General features: G+C 44.4%; 1 protein-coding gene across 2 annotated transcripts in view; it reads left to right on the top strand.

Annotated features, from left to right (window-relative positions):
- dhx8 (DEAH (Asp-Glu-Ala-His) box polypeptide 8) overlaps positions 1 to 3,439 on the top strand; it is a 43,205-nt gene extending 39,766 nt beyond the window's left edge. For both annotated transcript variants that reach the window (XM_078424952.1, XM_078424953.1), the window contains one exon: positions 1,911 to 3,439. In XM_078424952.1, the coding sequence (XP_078281078.1) occupies positions 1,911 to 2,130 (220 nt within the window). In that variant the 3' untranslated portion in view covers positions 2,131 to 3,439. The remainder of the gene's footprint in view (positions 1 to 1,910) is intronic.
- Positions 3,440 to 25,003: the final 21,564 nt, after the last annotated feature.

Below are 25,003 nucleotides of genomic sequence, written 5' to 3' on the forward strand. Positions count from 1 at the left end.
TGCAGGAAATGGAAGGATATGTATCACGTGCGGGCAGATGAAATTAGTTTGTCTTTGCATCATGTTTGGCCAGACATTGTGGGCCATAGTCTGTTTATGTGGTGTATGGTTCTAATATTTATCAATGTGTGTTAAAGTTAGTGGGGAGAGTGCAACATCAAGCAATGGTCAGTATAATGGCTAGACAGTACTGCATTTTGAACTACAAAGGATAAAGCAATGCAGCAGTAACGCAGTTCCATCGTGTTTGCTGCGGGTCTTTCAAAGAGAAATCCTATCCATCTTTGGCACTCTTCTCCTTAGAGCATTCATCCCAATTCCATCCAAAAGGCGTGTTTATTAAATCTACTGGTACCATCCTGTCAGGCAGTTTGTTCCCTATCCCAACATTTGTTACATTAAACAACTAAAATGCTATCAGACAGAGAGAGCAATTTGCAAGTGGAGCCCTGCCAGAGGTTGAGGGATTGTTTCCTGTTTTGGAGCTCAGATCTGGCAGAGACATGCATCAAGCACAAAAAAAACAGTTGCATTGCACGTTTCATTACCCGAGGACTTCTCAAAGTGCTACATAACCAGTTAGCACGTTTGTAATGTGCCAAATATGGTTTGCCTTTGCACAGGATGTCAGGAAGATAATCGATTAGGTGACCTTTTTCACGATATTGGTTCTGGGAGAACTTCCTTGTTGCTCTTTGAGCAGTACATGATATCGCTTGTTGACACGTGAAGGCTTCCAGGCCCTACTCCCTCATCTGTAAGACATCATGCCAGCAGTACAATGCTCCCTCAACATTGCAGTGAAATGACAGCCGACATTGTGCGCTTGCTTTCAAGAGAGGCTAGAAACTTTAGCTTTCAGAATCAGTGTTTGGAGTCGAGACTGGGAGGCACAGGGGCACAACTGGTAAAGCAGCTGCCTCACAACGCCAGAGACCTGGGTTTGATCCTGACTTTGGGTGCTGTCTGTGCGGAGTTTGCATGTTCTCCCTGCGACTGTGTAGGTTTCCTCCGGGTGCTCCTCCGACATTCCAAAGACGTCCGGGTTTGTATGTTAATTGGTCATCTGTAAATTGCCGCGAATGTGTGGGGAGTGGGAAAGAGGTAGAACATAGAGCTAGTGTGTACAGGTGAAGGTTGGCATGAACTCAGTGAGCTGAAAGGCCTACTTCCTTGCTCTATCTCTAAACTAAACTGAGCTAAAGTGTCCTCTGTGCAATTTGCACTGATGAAGATCTCGGCGCATATCCATTTTATTAGCAGAGTTCTCTGGATTTTATGAGTCATATGACCACTTCGTTAAGGTACAAGATAAAAGTTCATCTGACCTATTTTATATGGAAGCCTTGCTTCCAATAGAGGGAAATAACACGGCACGACGATCTCAGCTGATCTCCAGATTCGAGAGATGAAAGCTTTGTTGGTGGCTCGCTCTCCCTCCTGGTCCTATGCACAATGACTAAGCTATTGTCAAAATTAATAAATGGGTCGACTCTATTTACATAAGACTCATTGTTAATAGAGTGGAAACAGGCCCTGTGGCCCAAATTGCCCACACTGACCTACATGTTCCATCTACACTATTCCCACCTGCCAGCGTTTGACCCATAATCCCTCTAAGTCTATCCTATCCATGTACCTATAAGAAAATAACTGCAGATGCTGGTACAAATCGAAGGTATTTATTCACAAAGTGCTGGAGTAACTCAGCAGGTTGGGCAGCATCTCTCCCGAGATGCTGCCCGACCTGCTGAGTTACTCCAGCACTGTGAATAAATACTATCCATGTACCTGCCTGAAAGTTTCTTAAATGTTTATGATCTAGGATGAAACTGAATTATTTCCTTGAATATGTAAAGATGAAATATAAATGAAAATGGATAACAGCATAAAATATTTGTTCCATTCAGGGTTGTATATCATGAACTGGTCTTAACTACCAAGGAGTACATGCGAGAAGTGACTACAATTGACCCGCGCTGGTTGGTAGAGTTTGCACCTGCCTTCTTCAAAGTGTCTGATCCAACTAAACTCAGCAAACAAAAGAAACAACAGAGGCTGGAGCCCTTATACAACCGCTATGAAGAGCCCAACGCCTGGAGAATTTCCCGAGCTTTCAGACGACGTTAGACTGCCGATTACTGTGAACATGGTGTGTTATGCGGTCTCAGAATGCCTGGGTGGAATGCAGGTTAAAAAGGACTTTGTATGCACGCAAGAACTGAACGTGTAGGAAGGAACTGCAGATGCTAGTTTATACCGAAGATAAAGACAAAATTCTGGAATAACTCAGCGGGTCAGGCAGCATCTCTGGAGAAAAGGAATTGGTGACGTCTCGCGTCAGATCCATTCTTCCGACTGCAGAAGTGTGAAGAAGGGTTCCAACCCAAAACATCACCTAATCTTTTTCTCCAGGTATGCTGCTTGACCCGCTGAGTTATTCTGGCATTTTGTGTCCACCCAAGAACTGAAAATTGGTACCTTGAATCTTTAAAAAGATATCCGTTTATGTCCAATTTGATTTGCTTTAAAGTTTATTAAAAAAACATGAGCAATCATCGTACATAAGGAAATTCTCCATGTCACCGTTTGTTATTAATGTGTCATGACTTTGCAATCTGTCACTTGAAAACTTAGAAGCTGCAGGTTTGTGGGTTTGCAAAATATACAATTGTAAATGTCTCAAAGAATATACTTTTCTGCTGCAATAGGTAGAAGATGGTAGGTATTTTTTCCAAATAAAATTTGACATCTCCTTTATCTTTTATTAGTCTTTGGAGACCCACACAGTGGAATAAAGGATGTGTTTAACTATTTTCAAATGTTTGAAGTCTCTCAAGTCAAATTAAGTGTGGAGATGTAACATAAATGGGAGAATCTAGGCAAGAACAGAAGAAATAGGATTAGTGACTTAAAAAAATCTTTCCTGGCCGTTTCACACTGAAGCCCAAACTTTGCGTTCAACCCTTGGTTTTGTTTTAACCAGAACGTAATAGAAATAATTTTAATCCCTCGAGTACTTTGATGACTCTTGAGAGCTGTAAATATAATTGAAATAGATTAAACATTTGTTTGTCAAACATGTTGCTTAGTTGTTACGGTTTTCAAAAGTTACTAGCTTCTGCCAGAAGATATTTGCATTGTTCTGTGAACAGAATGATACAGGTATTTCTTTTGTTTCCATTTAATTTCAAAAGGAAATGTCTAATTCTACACTTAAAATAGAAATGTAAGATTACTATGTATAGTGTTTAATCCTGACGGTAGTTTTGCAGAGCAGCTGTTGCAACAGCTGGAACGAGAAACAAGGGAATTTTTTTTTACATTGAAAGTCTTGTGCCAGCTTTATTTGCAATTCAGTTATTTATACTGTGATTTAATGTGCATTCTGTAAAAATAGGTTTTTATTATGTTGTAAGTCAAGATTGCAAATAAAAGCTGCTTTTGCATTCCTCAGTATTCCACTCCACAGTATCAACCCACAGTTCTTTCACACATAATTACAAAGTTATAATTACTATGTAATAACTTCATTCATACAGGCAGGAACCACACAAGGCCAGTTCATTACTGCCATGTGTGCAAATATGCGGTTACAGCCAGGAAATGCACCCACACATATCATTCAGCCCGGTAATTACTGTTATAATTTTGGGGATACAGACTTTTTGCCTTTTTTTTTTGTTTTACGTAATGAATATTGGCAGGCAGAATGTCAAAGTAATTGATATACATTGCACTATCGTACCTGACGTAATGAAGCATCACAGTGGTGCTAACCTGATCACTTGGGAACTAATGATCTATATTAACAGAGTGATACAGCACGGAAAGAGGCCCTTCAACCTAACTTGTCCAGGCTGACTACAATTCCCCATCAAAGCTGGTACCTTTTGCCCATATTTGGTCCATAACTCTCTAAACTTTTCTTATCCAAGTACCTCTTCAAATATATTTTTTAAAGCTGTTATTATACCTGCCTCAACCCCCCCCCTCCCCCCCCCCCCCCCCCCGGCAGCTCATTCTATCTAACCACTACTCTTGGAGTGGAGAAAAATTGCCCCTCAGTTCCTATTCTATCATTCCCCTCTCACCTTAAACCTATGCACTCGAGTTCTTGATTCCCCTACTCTGGGGAAATGACTGTGCATTCTCCTTATCAATTCCCCTCATGAATTTATACACGTCTAAAAGATCACCCCTCAACATCCTGTGCTCCAAGGAATCAAGTCCTAGTTTGCCCAATCTTTCCTTACAGCTCAAGCCCTTGAGTCTTTGTAACATCCTCGAAATCTTCTCTGCACTCTTTTCAGCTTAATAACATCCTATAACAGAGTGGGCAAACCTCAACATAATACTCCAAGTACGACCTCACCAACGTCTTGTACAACTGTAGTGTAATGTCCCAACTTCTATGCTCAATATCCCGACTGATGAAGGCCAAAGCCTTGACCACCCTTTCTACATGTGACACAACTTTCAGGAACTGGTACTCCTACATCCCTCGGCACTACAACATTCCCCAGAGCCCTATCATTCACTGTGAAAGTCCTACACTGGCCTGGCTTCCCAAAATGCAAAACCTTGCACTTATCTATTTTGAACTTCATTAACCGTTCTTCAGCCCACTTGCCCATCTGATCAAGATCATGCTGTAATTTTTGCTAATCATCTTGACTGTCTAGGATGCCGTCCATTTTATAGGGATCTGTAAACTTACTCAACAAACCTTGTATGTTCTTATCTAAATCATTGATATAAGCCACAAAAAGCAATGGGCCCAGCACTGATTGCTGAGGCACCCCATTAGTCACAGGGCTCCAGTCCAAAATAAACCAACCTTCCACCACTGTCCTCTATTCCATGGCTAATTCTGTATTCAGGCTCCTAACTTTCCCTGGATCCCATGCAATCTAACCTTTCAGAAAAGCCTACCACGTGGAATCTTATCAAAGGTCTTGCTAAAGTCCATATTTACAACGCCTACAGCCTTGCCCTTGTTAACCTTCTTGGATACTTCTACAAATAACTCAAATTTGTGAAACACGATCTCCCATATACAAAACCATGTTGACTATCCTCCGTCTATCCAAACGCATGTCAATCTTATTTCACCAAATCCTCTCTAGCAATTTACTGTCCACAGATGTTAGGGTCGCTGGTCTATAGTTCCCCGGGTTTTCCTTGCAGCCCTTTTAAATGGTGGCACAACGTGAGCCACCCTCCAGTCATCTGGCACCTCACCCGTGTCTTAACGACAATTCATTCATCTCAGACAGGTCTGCGATTTCTTCTCTTGTTGCCAACAGTGTTCTTGGATATATCTGAAAAGACCCGGGAGATTTATCAGCCTGAGGACGTCCAGCATCTCCTTGACCGTAATGTGGACTGTCCTCAAGACATCTCCATTATCTGTCCCAAGCTCCCTAGTCTCCACAGTAAAAACTAAAGAGAAATAGTCATTGAAGACCTTGCTCATCTGGTGCTTTGGTTTCTAAGGGGCCCTATTTTCTCTCTAGTTGCACCCGTTCCCTAAATGTACTTATAGAATAGCTTTAGATTCTCCTTAAACATCTGCCAGCTATTTCTTGCCCTCTTTTTTGCCCTCCTGATTTCCTCTTTTATGTATGGTCGTCAGTCTCCTAAACTCCTGCAGGGTTACACGATGATATCTGAGATATCCTATCATGCTGCTCACTCTAGTGTTCTGTTTCCTACTACTTTCTAAAGTTTTTCTAAAAGTTTATTTGATTTTACTTTCTGAAGATAATTGTGGTTGAATTTTGTTAGTAGCACGAGTCAAATGTGTTTGCTTTATGTTGTATATTGATCCTAAAATGCTGTCTCTTTGAAGTCGATTCTGGAAGTCGTCGAGGATCTGTTGCTAAATTCTGTCTTGGGGGCATGCGATCGGGAACAAACGGCTGCCTTTGCTGGGAGCCCTGCAGACGTCCTGTGCTTAGTTGCAAATTATTTTTAAGCATCTATCCAATGTTCACATTCCACTTCCAAGCAAAATCCAGCCGGGGTTTTGCAGGGAAACATTCCCATATCACTATGTAAAAACAACTTTGACCTGTCCATGTGATCGTAGCAATTGTAAAGATACTGCCTGGTGTTCACCGCGTTCTATGACATTACATTGTTTTGGAGAGCAAAATAGGAGCAAGTAATTGTGAGTATTCCCTTTGCAAGTGATTCAGGAAACTAAAACCTACTTTTCTTGTGAGACGGTATCCTGACCATAAAGATTCAGAATCCTTGGTTCTACAAACATAGAAAATAGCTGCAGGAGTAGGCCATTCGGTCCTTCGAGGGGTACTGATCATCCAGAATCAGTACCCCGTTCCTGCTTTCTCCCCACATCCCTTGATTCCGTTCTAATGTCCAACAGACCAAGTAGTTGAAGAAATTATTCTTGTTGCATTTCTTGATATCCCTAATACCATGCCGACCACAATGCCTCATCTATACTGGTTATATTTACAAATAGGTGGCCAGTTTTTAAAATGCTGTTCATTTAGTCAGCTATAAGTCTAAACTTGTTTTTCACAACACCCAAGATCTCTCTTGGATAGCTTTAAGTGCAGGAAATTCATCAAGATCCTGCTGTTCTGAAAAGATGAAATTATTTGAGTTTGATCCATTGCCATCAAATGACTGCACTAGATTGCAACAGTAAGCTTTTAGTCAGGACGTGAAGCCAGCATTTAAAGAATGCTTGGTTCTTTCTGTCGATAGATCATGCCATACACATATTTAATAAAATGAAAGTTTATGTGGTTCAAAGTTTAGTAAGAACCAAAGCCTTTAACAAAATTCAAAGTGCTGAAGGAACTCAGCAGGTCAGGCAGATCTGGGCAGGGAATGGTCAGGCAACGTTTTGAGTCGGGACCCTTTGGATTGATGTCTGAAGGTGTCCCGAACCTAAACGTTGCCTAACCGTTCCCTCCCCAGATGCTGCCTGACCCGTTGAGTTCATTTAGCACTTTGTGTTTTGCCCAAAAATCCAGCACCTGCATTTTCTTAAATTTTGCAAGAACTAAAGTAGGAAGGAAATGGTCAGACTTTTTTTTGATCGTAAGAGCAGTTTTGGGCACCTTCGTACTTCTAATTAAAAAAACATATGCATATATTTTCTAAGCTATTTTTTCTTGAATTTCACACAATCTCAGCAGCCCATTCATTTAACCTGCCTCCAGTCACAAATAGCAGTAAATATTCATAATTCTGTATGGTCTGATTGTTTTAGACAGGAAAGCGGTATGCTCACTCCGTGAAGGCTATAATTTTGTGACAAAATGAAATGGTGTACTTTGACACAGTCCTGACACTAAGAAATAAAGACATTTGTAAGGTAACTGTGTAATTGCTACACTTGTACGGGAAAGTGTGTGGATTTATTCGATTCCTTTCACCTAAGAACCACAGTTCATTGAGTGTACCAATATTTATTGCAAAAACAGCATTGGTCAAATCCAGTTGATTTGGTGTTGTTTATATAAAATCAATCAAATAAGCTGGTCTTCTTGTACTGTTGCTTTAGTACGTTTTCTGAAACGTAGCATTTGGCAGCTTATGTGCTTGAGGGTGGTTGATTTTTGGCTTTTGCTGCTGTTTATCCTGTGTGTGTTCAGTTTGACCACTAAATATAGGATATTTTCTTTTATTTTAATTTAGCCTTGGTTTTTGCTCCTCCACCCAATTGATTTGGTCACTGTCAACACGCCGTTAACCCTTTACTCCTCAAGGCAAGTAGTTTCCCCTTCTTTAGAATTGCCATTTCAAGTTAGGCCAGTTGGTTTCTGAATGAAAAATGGGTTGAAAGAAACGTTTGAAAAACAGTATGAAGCACAATTGTTCGAAAATCTAGGTTTACCTCAGTTTAAAAAAAGGAATAAAAAACTACGTGGATACAAGGAAATGCAGATGCTGGTTTATAACAAAAAAACTACACAAAGTGCTGGAATAACTCAGCAGGTCAGGCAGCATCTCTGGAGAACATGGACAGATGGCGTTATGGGTTGTGACCTTTCTTCAGACTGATTACAGGCAGGGGGAAGATAGTTGGAAGCGAGTTATAGATGGAAATAGGTGGGGGGGGGGGGGTTTGATAGGCAGATGGTGGTCAAAGGCCCCTGATGAAAAGACGGAAGGTGTGAGACAAAAGGATTGAAGAGTTGCCTCTTCAAAGAAGCTGTCCCTGAATCATCTTTCCAGTCTTAATGGGAGGGACAAAAAACTGCAGATGCTGGAATCTTGAGCAAAATAAAACGAAGTACTGGAGGAACTCAGCGGCTCAGAGGTAACGTTCAGATATGTTTTGGGCCGGGATCCTTCTTCAGATTGGTGGAGTAAGGGGCACATGGTAGGTGGGTACAAGTGAGGGGGGTGGGTGTGATTAGCAGATGGGTGGGGTGGGGTGAGTGACTGAGGCCAGAGGTGAAAAGGAGAAAAAAGGGTGTCAGATATGACAAAAAAGGAACTCTCAATCTGTCTTAAACATGGGGTCTAAGAAGGAATGTTAGTTAAGGTGAATTGTATCTAAATCTGGTATATTTTCCTTTCTGACAAAGAACATGATGTAATTGATGGCTGTGTTTTAAACCGGATGGAATATTAATCACACGTGTGGGGTGATGGCAATGCGTTAGTGAGTCATGGTCTAATCTATAAAAGTAAAGAATGAAGCTGTAATCTTGTCATTCATGTACTATCTTTAAATTAAATCTAACCTTACACCAGATAATAATTTATGTAATTGCATTAACAATTCTAGTTGAGGTGATGCCACATGTCCACTCCGGGTTTGTCACTGGGATCGATGTGCTGGAGTCCTGTGACAGACACCCACTTGTGAATGGTGGTGGTGGGCAAATTATTCACTGAATGTGAACCAGAGGCTCCCTGAACAGCCCCGCGACTTTAATGAAGTGGCACAGTGGCACAGCGGTAGAGTTGCTGCCTTACAGCGCCAGAGACCCAGGTTCAATCCCGACTACGGGTGCTGTCTGTACGGAGTTTGTACGTTCTCCCTGTGACCGCGGGTTTTCTCCGAGATCTTCGGTTTCCTCCCACAATCCAAAGACGCAGAGGTTTGTAGGTAAATTGGCGTTGGTAAAATTGTAAATTCTCCCTAGTGTGTGTAGGGTAGTGCTAATATGCGGGGATCGTTGGTCAGCGCAGACTCGGTGGGCCGAAGGGCCTGTTCTGCGCTGTATCTCTAAACTAAACTAAAATAGTGCAAAATCGGAGACAGAAGTAGATTGAACCTTCCTCAGCTAAAGAGCTACACTCCTCAGCTATCACAGAGACACAATGTGCTGCAATCTTGAGCAAACCTCTGGAGGAACTCGGCGGGATCATGAGTCTGCAGAAGGGTTTTGACCTGAAACATCATCTGTCCATTCCTTCCACAGATGCTGCCAGGCCCGCTGAGTTCCTCCAGCACTTTGTACTTTGGCACGTCTATCTCAGTGACTTATGAGGGTTTGAAATGCTTTTTTTAATTGATAAAACTACACAACCAATTCAACTGATTCCATATCATAAAGCAGCATAAGAAAATGAGTTTAAAAAAAATTCTTGAGCAATTATTTTCAACAGAAACACGTTACAGCAAAGTCTGAAGATGTATATTTTCCACTGTGGAAATGGCAAATTTCCAAGATGGTACACAATTCATTTTGAGATGACAGGATGTTACTGAGGTTTGGTTGAAATGATGAATGAAAACTTGTGAAGCCAGATGAGCAGGGAGGAAGGTTGTGCAAGTGAATACAATGCAAGAATTAGTTACGGTTTTATGAGCATTCCCAGTGCATGTCTGAGCACAGCTTGTCATGAATTGTAGCAAGAGATCGAAGAAACTGCCAATGCTGGAATCTTGAGCAAAACACAAAGCGCTGGAGTAACCCAGTTTAGTTCGGTTTAGTTTGGTTTGGTTTGGTTTGGTTTAGAGATAAAGCGTGGAAACGGGTCCTTCGGCCCACTGAGCCCGCACTGACTAGCCATCCCCAGCACTATCCCACACACTATGGAAGATTAACAATTTTTACCAAAGCCAAATTAATCTTCAAACCTGTATGTCTTTGGAATGTGGGAGGAAACGGGAGCACCCTAAGAAAACCTACACAGTCACGGGGAGAACATGCAAACTCCATAAAGACAACAGCCGTCATCAGGATCGAACCCGGGTATCTGGCGCTGCAAGGCAGCAGCTCTACCACTGCGCCATTGTGCCGCCCCGGTTTTTAAGGCGAGGGAACTTAAGTGGGAACTTAAATGGACTGCACGGCCTCTTTGTAAGCTCCCACTGGATGTAGTTTAAGAACTCGCTTTTACAGACCTCAAAATACCAATCAATTCTGAAAATTAACAGTCGGTCGGGATTTAAACATACTGCTGACATGTTAATCTCACGGATAAAGAGGACATTGTTGTAGCGTTCAACACCTTAGACTGAAATGATTTTCTTGCAAAGCACAAAAGCAGTGGCTGGATCCAAATAATGATTCACTTTCACCAGGCCATGGACTTAACTTTCTGCTTGTACGTTATAGCATCACCTGCCAGTCTAGTGTTGAAATACTCATGATAAACACGTGATTATTCATCGTGTGCATTGAATGCAATGTTTGGAATGTATGTTAATGAAAGATACAACACCTTACTGTAAAGCACAGGACCTTTTTAGGGCGGCACAGTGGTGCTGCTGGTAGAGTTGCTGCCTCTCAGTGCTCCAGTTCCAGGTTCAATACTGACCTCTGGTGCTGTCAGCGTGGAGTTTGCACGTTCTCCCTGCGACCGTGTGGGTTTCCTCCGGGTGCTCTGGTTTCCTCCCACATCCCAATGACGTGCGGGTTTATAGGTTAATTGACAGGAAGAGCCAGCGCTGCCCTCGCAGCTGCGGCTTGCCTGCAGTCCATTTGTCTTTTGTGTTTTTTGTTGTTTTTGTCTTTTATGTAGTTTTAATATGGTGTAGTGTTTGTATGTTATGTGGGGGTGGGAGGGAACGGGAACTGTAAAATTCTCTCTCCTGAACGGAGACGCGACTTTTGTTTCTGTGTCGTGTCTCCGTTCCCGCTGCGGCCTACCACCGGCCATGCACCTGGGACCACCTGGGGCTCTGGTTCGCAGAGCCCACGGCCAGGACTCACCACCTGCGGCGCTGGCTGCCTTCGAATGCTGCGGGAGCGGCTGTGACTCGTCTCCGGAGGCTCCGGTCGCGGGCCGCCTGGATGTCGGAAGCCCGCAGGCCCCTGGGTGGGGGCCGACATCGGGTGCTCCGGCAGCGACAGCGTCTTCGCCCGCCCCGAATTGCGGGGCTTGGGTCGGCCCACCGCGGACCTTTCACCGTCCGGCGCGGCCTGAAATTGGCCGCGGGATTTTCTCCGCCCGGCGAGGGCTTCAATGTCGGGAGCCCCGACCGCCCCGACATGGCAACTCCAACAGCCTGACCGCGGGAGAAGACGGCAGGGGAAGAGAAAAAGACATTCTGGCCTTCCATCACAGTGAGGAGGGACTGGAGGAGACTCACTGTGATGGATGTTTCTTTTGTTTGGTGTTAGTTTGTGATTGTATGTGTTATTGCATTTTTATTGATTATTCTTATTGGTCTTATTGTTCAACTGCGGGTAATGTTTCATTTCACTACACATTTATGTGTATGTGACAAATAAACGACTATTGACTATTGAGGTGATTGATTCATGGATGCGGCAATTCATTCCCTGCTTCTCTATTCCATATTCCATTCTCCCTCAGCCTTGTTTTACCTTCCTATTTAATGTACCTCATTGCCCTGAAACATCGGCTCCGTCTTTCTCGTTGATGGGGGGGGAGGGTTACTGTGTCTGTGATGGACCGGGCTGAACAAATGAAGTTTAAACCTAATTTCTTCCACTATCCATCCACCCAATCCACCCCCCCCCCCCTCACCTGTACCCACCTATCACTCGCCAGGATTTGTTCCACCCTCCCAGATCTATTCTGGTTTTCACCAGAGACATAGGAAACATAGAAAATAGGTGCGAGTAGGCCATTCGGCCCTTCGAGCCAGCACCAATATGCTTTTGCCTCATATCCCTCGATTCTGTTAGCCTTAAGAGCTATATCTAACTCTCCCTTGAAGGCATCCAGTGAATTGGCTTCCACTGCCTTCTGTGGCAGAGAGTTCCACAAATTCACAACTCTCCGGGTGAAAACATTTTTCCTCATCTCAGTTCTAAATGGCCTACCCCTTATTCTTAAACAGTGGCCCCTGGTTCTGGACTCCCCCGACATCGGGAACATTTTTCCTGCATCTAGCCTGTCCAATCCCTTAAGAATTTTATATGTTTCTACAAGATCCCCTCTCAACCTTCTAAATTCCAGTGAATACAAGCCCAGTTCGATCCATTCTTTCATCATATGTCAGTCCCACCTTCCTGGGGATTAACCTGGTGAACCTATGCTGCACTCCCTCAATAGCAATAAAGTCCTTCCTCAAATTAGGAGACCAAAACTGCACACAATACTCCAGGTGTGGTCTCACCAGGGCCCTGTACATCTGCAGTAGGACCTCCTTGCTCCTATACTCAAGCATACTTCCTATACTTGAGGAAGGGTCCCAACCAGGCACGTCGACTATACATGACTCCAGAGATGCTGCCTGATCCGTTGAGTTACTCCAGCACTTTGTGTCTTTTGAAAAAATTAATTGCCTTTGTGACATTGAGTTACCTGTGAAGCATTAGACATAAATAAAAATGTATATTTTGATGTCAATTAATGACCTGGCCTCAGGATAAAAGTTATTATTTCAAACCCACCAGGATGGATCATTCAAGCTCCATTTACTGAGGAATTTTTAAAATCAGCAATTAATGAAAACTCTGAATGTGATGCGTAGCTAATAACTGTAAGCAGGTTCACAATACTTCTCTGTATTCTTTGGGATGGCATAGGAGCGCAGCAATAGAGTTGCTACATTATTAATGCAGATCAGTCTGAAGAAGGGTCTCCTATCCCTTCTCTCCAGAGATGCTGCCTGTCCCACTGAGTTACTCCAGCGTTTTGTGTCTACCTCCTGCATTACAGTGCCAGAGACCTGGGTTTGAACCTGACCTCGGGTGCTGTGTGTACGGAGTATGCACGTTCTCCCTGTGACTGTGTGGGTTTTCTCTGGGTGCTCCAGTTTCCTCACACATCACAAAGACATACGAGCTTGTTGGCTTCTGTAAATTGTAGGATCGAACGACTCTATGGGCGATCGTTGGTCGGCACGGACTCTGTGGGTCGAAGGGCTTGTTTCTCCGCTGCATCACTAAAGTTAAAATTTAATTAAACTAAAATGCAATCTAATGAGGTGGATATTCAGCTAGTAATGAACTATTGAGAGTATAGGATTCCTTGATATTTAAACAGTCTTTGCATTATGTTTTATGCTAAACTATACTGGGATTCAGTGAGGGGGTGTTCAATATAACTGAGGCTGTTCGAGTTCCTGCAGACTAATCCAAAGTTTCTTTTTTCTCTGGTTTATGTTACCTGCATTTAAAATGTGATCCATGTGTGATGTTGGTCAATCTGTGTTGTAGGTGTGGGCTTCCTTGAGTTTGAAGAAACTGCAGACTTGTATTGTGCCACGGTGCCTTGAAATGGGGAGACAGGACTGAACATGCATAGTAATAATAATAATAATAATAATAAAAATAAATTTAAAAAATAATAATATATTCCTTTATTCATCCCACACCAGGGAAATTTACAGTGTTACAGCAGCAAAGTGGATAGCAAGAGAGCAAGAGATCATTCATTATAAATAAATAAAAGATACATAAATTGTCATCAGTTTTCTGTGTGTTCTTAGCTGTTACTGTTGACTCATCTGCTGGGAGCAGTGCTGGTTGTGCAGTCTCACAGCAGCGGGAAGGAAGGACCTCCTATATCTCTCCTTCACGCACTTGGGGTGAAGGAGTCTGTCACTGAAGGAGCTACTCAGTGCAGTGACAGTGTCCTGCATGGGGTGGGAGTCGTTGTCCAGCAGCGATGTTAACTTTGCCATCACCCTCCTCTCTCCCACCACCTGCACTGAGTCGAGGGGGCAACCCAGGACAGATGCATTCGGTGGTCTCTGACTACAGTCGTAGTTTAATTTAGTTTAGTTTAGAGAAACAGCGCAGAAACAGACCCTTTGGCCCACCGAATCCTTGCCAACCAGCGATCTCCGTTACACTAGCACACACTACACACGAGGGACAATTTTCAATTTTCACTGAAGCCAATTAACCTACAAACCTCTATGCCTTTGGAATGTGGGATTAAACCAGAGCACCTGGAGAAAACCCATGCAGGTCGTGGGGGGAGCATACAAACTCTGTACAGACAGCACCCACAGTCAGGATTGAACCTGGGTCTCTGGTGATGTAAGGCAGCAACTCTACCGCTGCGCCACCCTAAGTCAAAACGAAATGGATCATATTCAGGACTCATTGGGTGCTGTGCTTTTGACTCACAGGGCATGGGATGTTTAAGATGGAACACACTTTGCTTGGGGAACTGTACAGAGGAAGTGCCATTTGCCAGGAGAATAATGAACTGATGACAGACAGCTTATTTATTCAGCGAGTCCCTTCAGACAAAGGCCTGTGCTTTGTTTGAAATTATCCAACCTGATTTATGAGGAAATGTCTGACCACAGCAGCTACACACCATAAGTCTGCCATATGTATGATTTATATCTGCAGAAACTTCCGGAGACCCTTTCATTTCAAAGCACTGCTTGCCGGTGTAAATGAACTCCCCAGGTTATGGTAATGATATCCTAGCAAAGACTTAATTATGATGTAATGAATTGTTGAACTTAATCATTTTTGCAGCCTATCCCAGACAACAATAATAACGTGTTCTTTAAATGGAGCCTTTAACATATTGAAATGTCCCGAGGTATTTCACAGCAGTATTATCAAATAAAATTTGTCACGGAGCCACCTAGCATCAGAGAGTAATGGCAATGAAAGGGACCATTCAACCCATGCAGTCTATGCTAGCCCTTGGTAGAACAACCCCATCGCTTCATTCCTCTTCTCTTTCACTGTAGCCCAGTAAATTATTCTCTCTAAAGCAGCTTTCCAATTTCCTTTCCAAAGTCCAGATTAAATCTGTTTTCCCCACCCTTGTCGGTAGTGAATTCAAAGTCCCGAGTGAAAGCAAATTTGCTCATATTCCCCCATGCCTCTTTTGCCCAATATTTAGAATCAATATCTTCTGGTCATCAAACCACTCCCCATTGAGAAAGTATTCCATCTACCTGCAGTGGCACAGTGGCGCCATTTGCAGAGCTGCCGCCTTACATTGCGAGAGGCCTCGGTTCAATCCTGACCTCAGACGCTGTCTGTGTGGAGTTTGCATATCCTTCATGTGCCACGTGGGTTTCCTCCAGGTGCTCTTGTTGTTCCCCCTCCTAAAGATGTTGGTAGGTTAATTAGCCTCTGTAAATTGCACCTAGTGTGTAGTTGAGAGGGAGAATCTAGGGGGAATTGATGACAATATGGAGAAAATAAAGTTGGATAGGATTAGTGTAGTTGGGTGATTGATTGTTAGCCTGGACTTAGTGGGCCAAAGGGCCAAGTTCCATGCTGTATATCCCCATCTAACAACCTTATATAAACAAGTAATCACTTTTAGGAAATGTGAGAAGAGCTGTCTCAAAGCCTGGCTCCTGGAGGTGGGTCTTGTGGAGGACATTAAAGCAGGAAATGTTTAGTTTAGTGTAGTTATAGATACAACATGGACAGAGGCTCTTTTACTCACCGAGTCCACACCGATCAACAATTACCCATTCACTAGTTCCACCCTACACACTGGGGACAATTTACAGAAGCCAATTAACCTACAAACCTAAAGTATGGTTGGACTACTGAATAAAATACTATTTCTCTTCAGACTTTTAAATGTCTCCCACATTTCTATTGTTGGGTCTTATTCTTATGATTTGGATGTTTTTGTGCGTCTTTGGAACCACAGAGTCGATTCTGATTAAATCTGTGTTGGAAACATTCTAAATGTTGAAATGGAATGATTGGTATAATACAATATCTAGTTTGGATTAAATGATATCAAAAGTGTATTAGATTAGATAAAACATTAAAGTGAAAAATAATGCCTGATGCAAAGCAGTTGTAAAATCCTTAACTGTTCAATTGTTAGGCAGATAAAAGTCATATTATGGCGAGTCTGGAGGCTTGTTCTTTGTTAAAGAAGTTTATTGCGGCAGCAATATTCGATTACAAAGTATAACAAACGAAGTTCTCTTCCCACTGTCTGGTTTTGGGCGCCAAAACCACCACCTGACCTTGCTGGCCAATCCGAGGGTTCGACTCTCAGGACCAATCCCTATGGTCGCTACAATATGCACCAAATCTGAATTTTAGACTCCATCCCAAAGCATGTGAAATGGAAGAAACAAATGTATTTTAAAATACAGTGTGGCCAAAGTCCACAGTGGTACAAACCCTCTGGAGCAGCACGACCTTGTTCAAGGAAGAGCAACACCTCATAATCTGCATGGGTGGCTTACACCCCAACAGTATGAACATTGAATTCTTCAATTTCAAGTTCCATTGGCCTTCTTTGCCCCTGTATCACCCACCTCACTACACACTGATTGCCCCCATCATCTCCCAACAGCCCAAGTCAACCTGTTCCTTCCCCTTCCATACACTCATCTCCCATCCCTAAAGCCCCACATTTCCCTTTTATTCCACCCTCTTCCCCTCCCATCCCTTTCCATCCATATCCCTGCCTCTGGCTTTACATTTCACTGAGCCTCTTCTTTCCTTACCTGACACCCTTTTTTTGTTTCCTTTTCACCTCTAACCTTTGTTACTATCTCCACCCATCTGCCAATCAACCCCCCCTCCCTCCCCCATCACCTGTATCCATCCAGGCCTCGTCCTGCCCTCACCTCTCTTTTTCAGCTTACCCCCCCCCCCACCACCACTCAATCTGAAGAAGGGTCCTGATCCAAAATGTCGCCTGCCCATTCCCTCCATAGGTCTGCCTGACCCACTGAGTTGCTCCAGCGCTTTGTTTTTTTGCTCAGGGTTTGGCTTAACGTTGGACCTGAATTAGTGGATCTCAGTTAAGGCTGAGGTGCAATGGTTGTGGTCACTAGGACGGAGTGGGGTAAGGTGGGTAGTGTTTCCATCCCTCACTGTGTTCCCATGACCCTACTTGTGGACACACAAGGGAGATTTGACTGGGCTGAGTTATACTGAAGGGGAAGCTTCTTCGGCAGTTATTGGAGAGACATCCTCACTCCTGGATAACAACATGAATCGGTAGGTGAGCTCGTCATGGAGCAGGTTTAGAGTTTAGAGATACAGCGCGGAAACAGGCCCTTTGGCCCACCAAGAACACGCTGACCAGCGATCCCTGTACACTAACACTATCCTACACACGTGGGACAATTTACAGTTTTTACCAAGGCCAATTAACCTACAAACCTGTACGCCTTTGGAATGTGGGTGAAACTGGAGCTCCCGGAGAAAACTCAGGCGGTCAGGGGAGAACATACAAACTTCACACAGACAGAACTTGTAACGAGGACCAGACCCATGTTTCCGGTGCTGTAAGGCAGCAACTTTACCACTGTGCCACCATGCCGCCCTAAAGGTTGTTAGTTAAAACATTTGTCTAATGAGAAATTGGTGAGTTACACTAATATGGGAAGAATGCGTGGAATGAGGAGTAATGTGGAATTACAGAAAAAAAACCTGCACTTTTTGGTGCCATGTTGGGGACAGTGTGGCGATATACTGCCCTGACAACAACTTTGATGATAGTAGCTCATGTTATAGAGCCTTAGAGTCATACAGCACAGAAACAGGCCCATCAGCCCAACTTGTCCAGGCTGACTAAGGTGTCCCACCTAAGCCAGTCCATGTTTGGCCCATATCCCTCTAAAGCTTTCCTTTCCCTGGCTTTTAAATGCTGTTATCGTACCTGCCTCAACCAATGACCACTTGATCGCATATCTATTAGTCAATATAGTTTTGGGGGGTTTTCAGAGGTGAGGTACAGCAATCCAGTGGGTAACCTTTGTCTCTCAGCAGGCACTCATAAAGTATATTTGAAGTTTAAAACTTGGACTGGTAAAGGGCAAAAACATCTTGGCAGTGCTAAGGGAACCTGGCGTACTCCTGCAGAAAATACTATTTTTGACTGTTTAATGCAGTTTGCTGCCGAGTATAATGTTTCTGAATCACACTGTGCTTTTATCTTGGTTTTTGCTGGACAGTTTACAGGAAGTTCATGAAAGCCAGAGATAGAACATTAAACTTAAAAGTGTGTTGAGTACTGCACCAGTTAGCTTAGACTAATCGTCAACCTGCTTCACCCAAAGCTGTTGCCATCAATCAGCCACGCCTATTGGAGTTGGGAGTGGAAGATGGTTGTTTGGAACAGTTTATGCTGCAGCTACGTTTGAGTTGTTTTGCTGAATTAACAGAAAAATGTAGAAAATGAAAGAAATTGCAGAATTGGGAATGTGGTCCAATCCGTATCGCAAGCCAGACTCTCCTCCATCTACCATTCGTGCAACCTTGGGAAAGCTGCCAATATAATCAAGAACCCTTGTGACCCCGGTCATTACGTCTTCCCTTCCCTCCTGTAAGGTCGGGCAGAATAGACAAAAGCTTGTAAGGCTTGTACCACCAGATTCAGGGGCCCCATAGCAGAAGCTTCCACGTCATGGGGCTGGAAACTGGAAGTGTCCTGAGCTAATTCTGCTACCGCCATCGTCCACTGTACAAATGAGGCTCCCACTGATCGTCACCGTTAGCTTGCTTCCTTTTAAGGGCGGACGATGACAGTGATGTAACATTTGAATGATGGACAGGAGAGAAGAAGATGACCAGATTCAGGAACAGCTTCTTTTCTGCTGTTATCAGACTACTGAACGGGTCCTCCCTTAAATTAGGGTGTAGTCCCCATCTTCCAACCAAAATAGGAGCAGGACTAGGCCACTCAGCCCCTCAAGCCTGTCCTATCATTGAATATGATCGTAGCTGATCCGTACATTTCTTCTTCTGTGCCATGTCTCTCAATTCATCTATTCTTTCAAAAAGGTATCTACTCCTTCTTCCAGTAGACCCAATCATCTGCTCTCCACAACTCTTTGGGACAGTGTATTCCAGAAATTCAACACCATCTGCAAGAAGAACTTCCTGCACACCTCGGTTTTAAATGACTACCCTCCAATCTTGAAACTATAATCCCTTACTCAAGAGTCCTCTGCTAGTAGAAACCTCCTGACACCTACCTACCTGTTGTGCCTCCTAAGGATCGTATGTGTTTCAAGAAGATCATGATTCCAGCATTTGCAGTTCTTTGTGTCTGACTCTTAATTGAGCTTAGGTGTATGTTTATTACTGTCATGCGTACCGAGATACAATGAAAAGCTTTTGTTTGCATGCTGTCCAAACACTGTACATAATACTATCTACATAGTACATAATACATAATATAGAGTGCTATATAATAATACTATCCATAAATGCGATCAAGCCAAACACAAGTACAAAGAGATAGAGCAAGGAGAAAGATACCAGGGTGCAGAATATAGTTTCTCAGCATTGTAGCATAATAGTTCCAGAGACAAAGTCCAATGTCTGCAATGATGTAGGTTAGGGAATCGGGACTGTACCCTAGTTTATGGAAGAGAAGTCTGATAACCAAGGGGAATAAACTGAATATGGTAGAACTCGTTTTTAAGCTTCTGTACCTTCTGCCCACCGAGAGCAGAAGAAGAAATGACTGGGTTAGGGATGGCCTTTGATTGTGTTGGTTGCTTTCCCGAATCAGCGTGACGTGTAGATGGAGTTGACGGTGTGTGTGTGATGGACTGGGCTACATCCACAACTCTCTCCAATTTCTTGTGGTCTTGGGGAAAGAACACAGTATAATTTCTTTAGCTGCTGGCGATAGGACTGCACTCTCATCCGAGGAATTAGCCTAAGGTGAGAATTCCAGAGCTTGAGTTCCCCACACTTGGACGAGCAAGTCCAGTGACAGAGCAATTAAACTTTGAGACAATCAGGAGCCAGAACTGGAGCAGTGTAAACGACTCTCAAGAGGGTTGTAAAGCTGGAGATGGTTACAAAGAAAGGGGCATTCAAAGCCTTGGAGGCTTGAAGAATTTGGAGATTTAAGATATGCCAGCAGACACCGACCGACCGAGTGTAGATGCACAGGGATACAGGTTAGGACATGGGAGGCAAAGGTTTTGGATAATCTCAAACATATGGAGCGGCAGACAAGTAGGCCTGCCAAGAGTGCATCAGAGTAGCCAAGTTTTGCTGTATTAGACGATGGTTTCAGCAGCAGTCTGGCAGAGGCTGGGCCAGATTGGGAAATGCAATGGAAAAAGTGGTTCACTGCTTTAAACCACTTGAGCTCCAGCACTAGCTAATTATCTGGTCTGACACCACTGTGATTCAGCTGACAGCTTTCTAACACAGAATAACGTTGAAAAAAACCTGAACATCCAGGAGTTTGAGAGCCCAGGACACTGCCACTAAAAGATGGGAGCATACCATTTTTTTACACCAAGGATAAATAAGTTCACATCCGCCAATCTTGTTAAAGACCTTTTTGAAGCCCAGTGTTAAATTGGTGTTTATTCTAAGCATTGGACCACAGAAGAAGGAGGTCAGCTGCTTTTATGCTGTGTTTTGGCAAGAGATGGGAAGAAATTCATGCATAATTTGCTTTTATTTAATCTTGTAAACAAGTGGTTCCAGGAAAAACCCGAGTCTTTGGTGGAATTCCAGTCACTGGGAAGCATTGCAGATTTCACATCTACACCAGACCGTCAGCACTTGTGCCGAACGTATTTTATATTGATCTATTGTGTAGGAAAATAACTGCAGATGCTGCTACAAATCGAAGGTATCACAAAATGCTGGAGTAACTCAGCGGGTCAGGCAGCATCTCAGGAGAGAAGGAACGGGTGACATTTCCGGTCGGGTCTGAAGAAGGATCTCGACCCGAAACGTCACCCATTCCTTCTGTCCTGAGATGCTGCCTGACCTGCTGAGTTACTCCAGCATTTTGCGATACCTTATGTTGATCTATTAATATCCCGTGTACTGAGGTACAGAGAACAGCTTCTGCTTGAATGTCTTTCTGGTTGAATCAGATCATACTATGCACAAGTACACATATGAGTGGCACAGTGGCGCATGTTGGTAGAGCTGCTGCCTCACAGCGCCAGAGACCCGGGTTCAATCCTGACCTCAGGTGCAGTTCTCTGTGGAGTTTGCACATTCGCCCCGTGACTGCGTAGGTTTCCTTCTTTTTCCTACATCCTAAGGATGTGTAGGTGTGTAGGTTAATCGGCCCACTGTACATTCTTCCCTTTGTGTGTAGTAGGGTTGCCAACTTCCTCACTCCCAAATACGGGACAAGGTGACGTCACCGTCCCGCGCCCCGCGTGACCTCACCCAGCCAGCGGCCACGTGCTCCCGCTCCACCAATGGCGGCCGCCATTGGTGGAGCGGGGGCACGTGGCCGCTGGCTGGGTGAGGTCATGCGGGGCGCGGGGCGCGGGGCGCGGGGCGCGGGGCGGTGACGTCACCCTTTCTCCCGTATTTGGGAGTGAGGAAGTTGGCAACCCTACTCATACGGGACAAGGGCGGTCCGGTACGGGACAATCTAATTTAACCCAAAATAAGGGATGTCCCGGCTAATACGGGACAGTAGGCGACCCTGGTGTGTAGGGAGTGGATGAGAAAGTGGGATGACATAGAACGAGTGTGAACAGGTGATTGATGGTCAGTGGGGACTCAGTGGGCCTGTTTCCATGCTGCATCTCTAACTAAAGAGACTCGAAAACAACATCTGACTACATTGGATACAAAGACCACAGTGAAATTATTAGCTTACAAGATATTTTATTAAAAAGTTGTAAATTAATTGGGTGACCAATATCCATGAAGCAAAGTTATCCATCTTTTCCCAATGGCTTTAAGATTAAAAAAAATATTTGTATGTTATTGTATTAAAAATTGTAACGTAAAGTGTTTCATTCTGGCTACTATACAGGCATATCCAAGCTTCTTCTAGTCTCCAACTCGACTCACTGTAGTTTGTCCTGAAGGCTAGCCATGTGGCATGCACTGAAAGATATTTGATTCAGTTCATAAAACTGCGCACTGTGAAGCTGTTCAGGCCAAGTTAGACACGTAGAGCCACAGACGGAAACACTAGCCCTTGAAGTTGGAGCCTGAACACTCACAGCGCACACAGGACTGTAACGTAATCTGTAACAAATCGACTCTGTAAGGCTATCGTTGTGTGTGCAGAGGTGAATAGTGTTTCCTTTGTGGAGATCGCTTATCTCTCGGCCAAAATATCAAAGGCAAATAATGTGGTATTTAGATGTGTCCATGTATTTCCTTGTGGCTTAAGTTGAAGATTAGTTCCAGGAACAAAATCAAACATGCATAATGTGGAGAAAATGCATATTTTTATAAAATGGTAGTGTTGGAATCTTCTAAAACTTTACTGATATTCTGCGATAGTTTTATATCTTGGTGATAATTGAATCCACGCTGAAATTCAGGATATGTATTCTGGGGAATTTAAAACATATCGTCCGATTTTTCACCCATAATTTCTTTTACTGCAGGCATAGCAATCCATGCGATCTTAAAACTGATAATTTGCAATTTAATAGGCCAAGGACTTTTCAGAGCGGAAAGCCTATTAGATAGAAATATAGAAACATAGAAAATAGGTGCAGGAGGAGGCCATTCGGCCCTTCGAGCCAGCACCGCCATTCATTGTGATCATGGCTGATCGTCCCCAAACAATACCCCGTGCCTGCCTTCTCCCCATATCCCTTGATTCCACTAGCCCCTAGAGCTCCATCTAACTCTCTCTTAAATCCATCCAGTGATTTGGCTTCCACTGCCCTCTGTGGCAGAGAATTCCACAAATTCACAACTCTCTGGGTGAAAACGTTTTTTCTCACCTCAGTTTTAAATGGCATCCCCTTTATTCTAAGACTGTGGCCCCTGGTTCTGGACTCGCCCAACATTGGGAACATTTTTCCTGCATCTAGCTTGTCCAGTCCTTTTATAATGTTACATGTTTCTATAAGATCCCCTCTCATCCTTCTAAACTCCAGTGAATACAAGTTATTAAACAAAGCTATGGTACTTCCAGAGGTAAGTCTGGAGAAGGGCCCTGAACTGGTGTAGAAACAAGGAACTGCAGATGCCGGAATTCAATGGGTCAGGCAGCATCTGAGGAGAGGATGGACAAGCGATATTTCAGATCAGGAGAAGACACAAAGTGCTGGAGTAACTCAGCAGGTGAGACAGCATCTCAGGTGAACATGGATAGGTGACGTGTAGGAAAGAAAGAAAACTGCAGATGCTGATTTTAATTGAAGGTAGACACAAAATGCTGAAGTAACTCAGCGGGTCAGGCAGCATCTCTGGAGAGAAGGAATGGGTGACGCTTCGGGTCAGGACCCTTCTTCGAACTGATGTCAGGGCATGGGGCGGGACAACGAAAGGATGTAGTAGGAGACAGGAAGACTGGTGGGAGAACTGGGAAGGGGGAAGGGATAGAGAGGGAAAGCAGGACTATCTGAAAGTTAGAGATGTCAATGTTGATACCGCTGGGGTGTAAACTACCCAAGCGAAATATGAGGTGCTGTTCCTCCAATTTGTGCTGGGCCTTATTCTGGCAATGGAGGAGGCCCAGGACAGATAGTTCAGATTGGGAATGGAAGGAGGAGTTAAAGTGCTGAGCCACCGGAAAATCAGGTTGGTTAAGACGGACTGAGCGGAGGTGTTGAGCAAAACGATCGCCGAGCCTGCGTTTGGTCTCGCCGATGTAGAGAAGTTGTACAGAAATGGAAGCGAATGTACAGTAGGCAGATTAGCACGTGTGGCTGCGCCTAACGGCTGCGGCTCTCTGGCAGTCTGTCTGTACTTTTTCCTTTTTTTTTGTTTGTGTGTCGGTGTTGGGTTGGTTTTTGTTTCTGTTTTTGGCTGTGTAAGTGTGTGGGGTGGGGGGGTGGGGTGGGGCGGGGGAAACCTCTCTTTTATTAGGTCTCTTCCCCGGGGCGCAGCTCGGCCACGGGGCCTTCCATCGCCTGCGGGGCCTTGCATCGCCCGGCGTGGCTCGGCCGCTGGACTTAGCATCGCCGGCGCGGCTCGGCCGCGGAACGGTTCAGCACCCGGCGCGGCCTTCCATCGCCCGGTACGGCCGCGGGACGTTTCAGTGCCCGGTGCGGCGCGGCCGCGGGGCCTTCCATCGCCCGGCGCGGCTCGGCCGCTGGACTTAACATCGCCGGCGCGGCTCGGCCGCGGGACGTTTCAGTGCCTGGCGCGGCTCGGCCGCGGGAAGTTTCAGTACCCGGTGCGGCTCGGCCGCGGGGCCTTCCATCCCCTTGCGGGGGCTGTGCGTGTCGGTCGCCTCGTTAGGGGTCGAGCTGCCTGTCCGTGGGCGTGGGGGGAAGAGAGTGGAAGTTTTGTTGCCTTCCATCACAGTGAGGGGGTGTTTGGACTCACTGTGATGGATGTTTGTCTTGGGGTCCTGTGTCCTGTGTACTTTTTTCTTTTTTTTGTTGTGTTTTGTGACTGCTGTAATTTCGTTCGGTACTTGTACCGAATGACAATAAAGTTCTATACTAGCAGACGATGCAAGAAAAGGTGAGAAGGCAATTTGTGAAGGGATTACAAGAAGCTTTTAGAAACAAGGAATTGCAGATGTTGGTTTACAATAAAAGGACACAGAGTGTTGGCGTAACTCGGTGGGTCCGGCAACATCCCTGGTTAGGTGACCTTTCAGGCTAGGGCCCTTCTTCAGACTGTGGGGAAGTCTTCAGCTTATGGGAAAAGAGTGTGGGAAGGGTTTTCGAGATATTCATAGGTAACATGAGTGTGCAAAGGGATTAGAATACGGGAAAATATGAAGTTCATTTTGCAAGATCAAAAGCATA

This window comes from Rhinoraja longicauda, chromosome 29, assembly GCF_053455715.1.
Source record: "Rhinoraja longicauda isolate Sanriku21f chromosome 29, sRhiLon1.1, whole genome shotgun sequence".
Classification (NCBI taxonomy): Eukaryota; Metazoa; Chordata; class Chondrichthyes; order Rajiformes; family Arhynchobatidae; genus Rhinoraja; species Rhinoraja longicauda.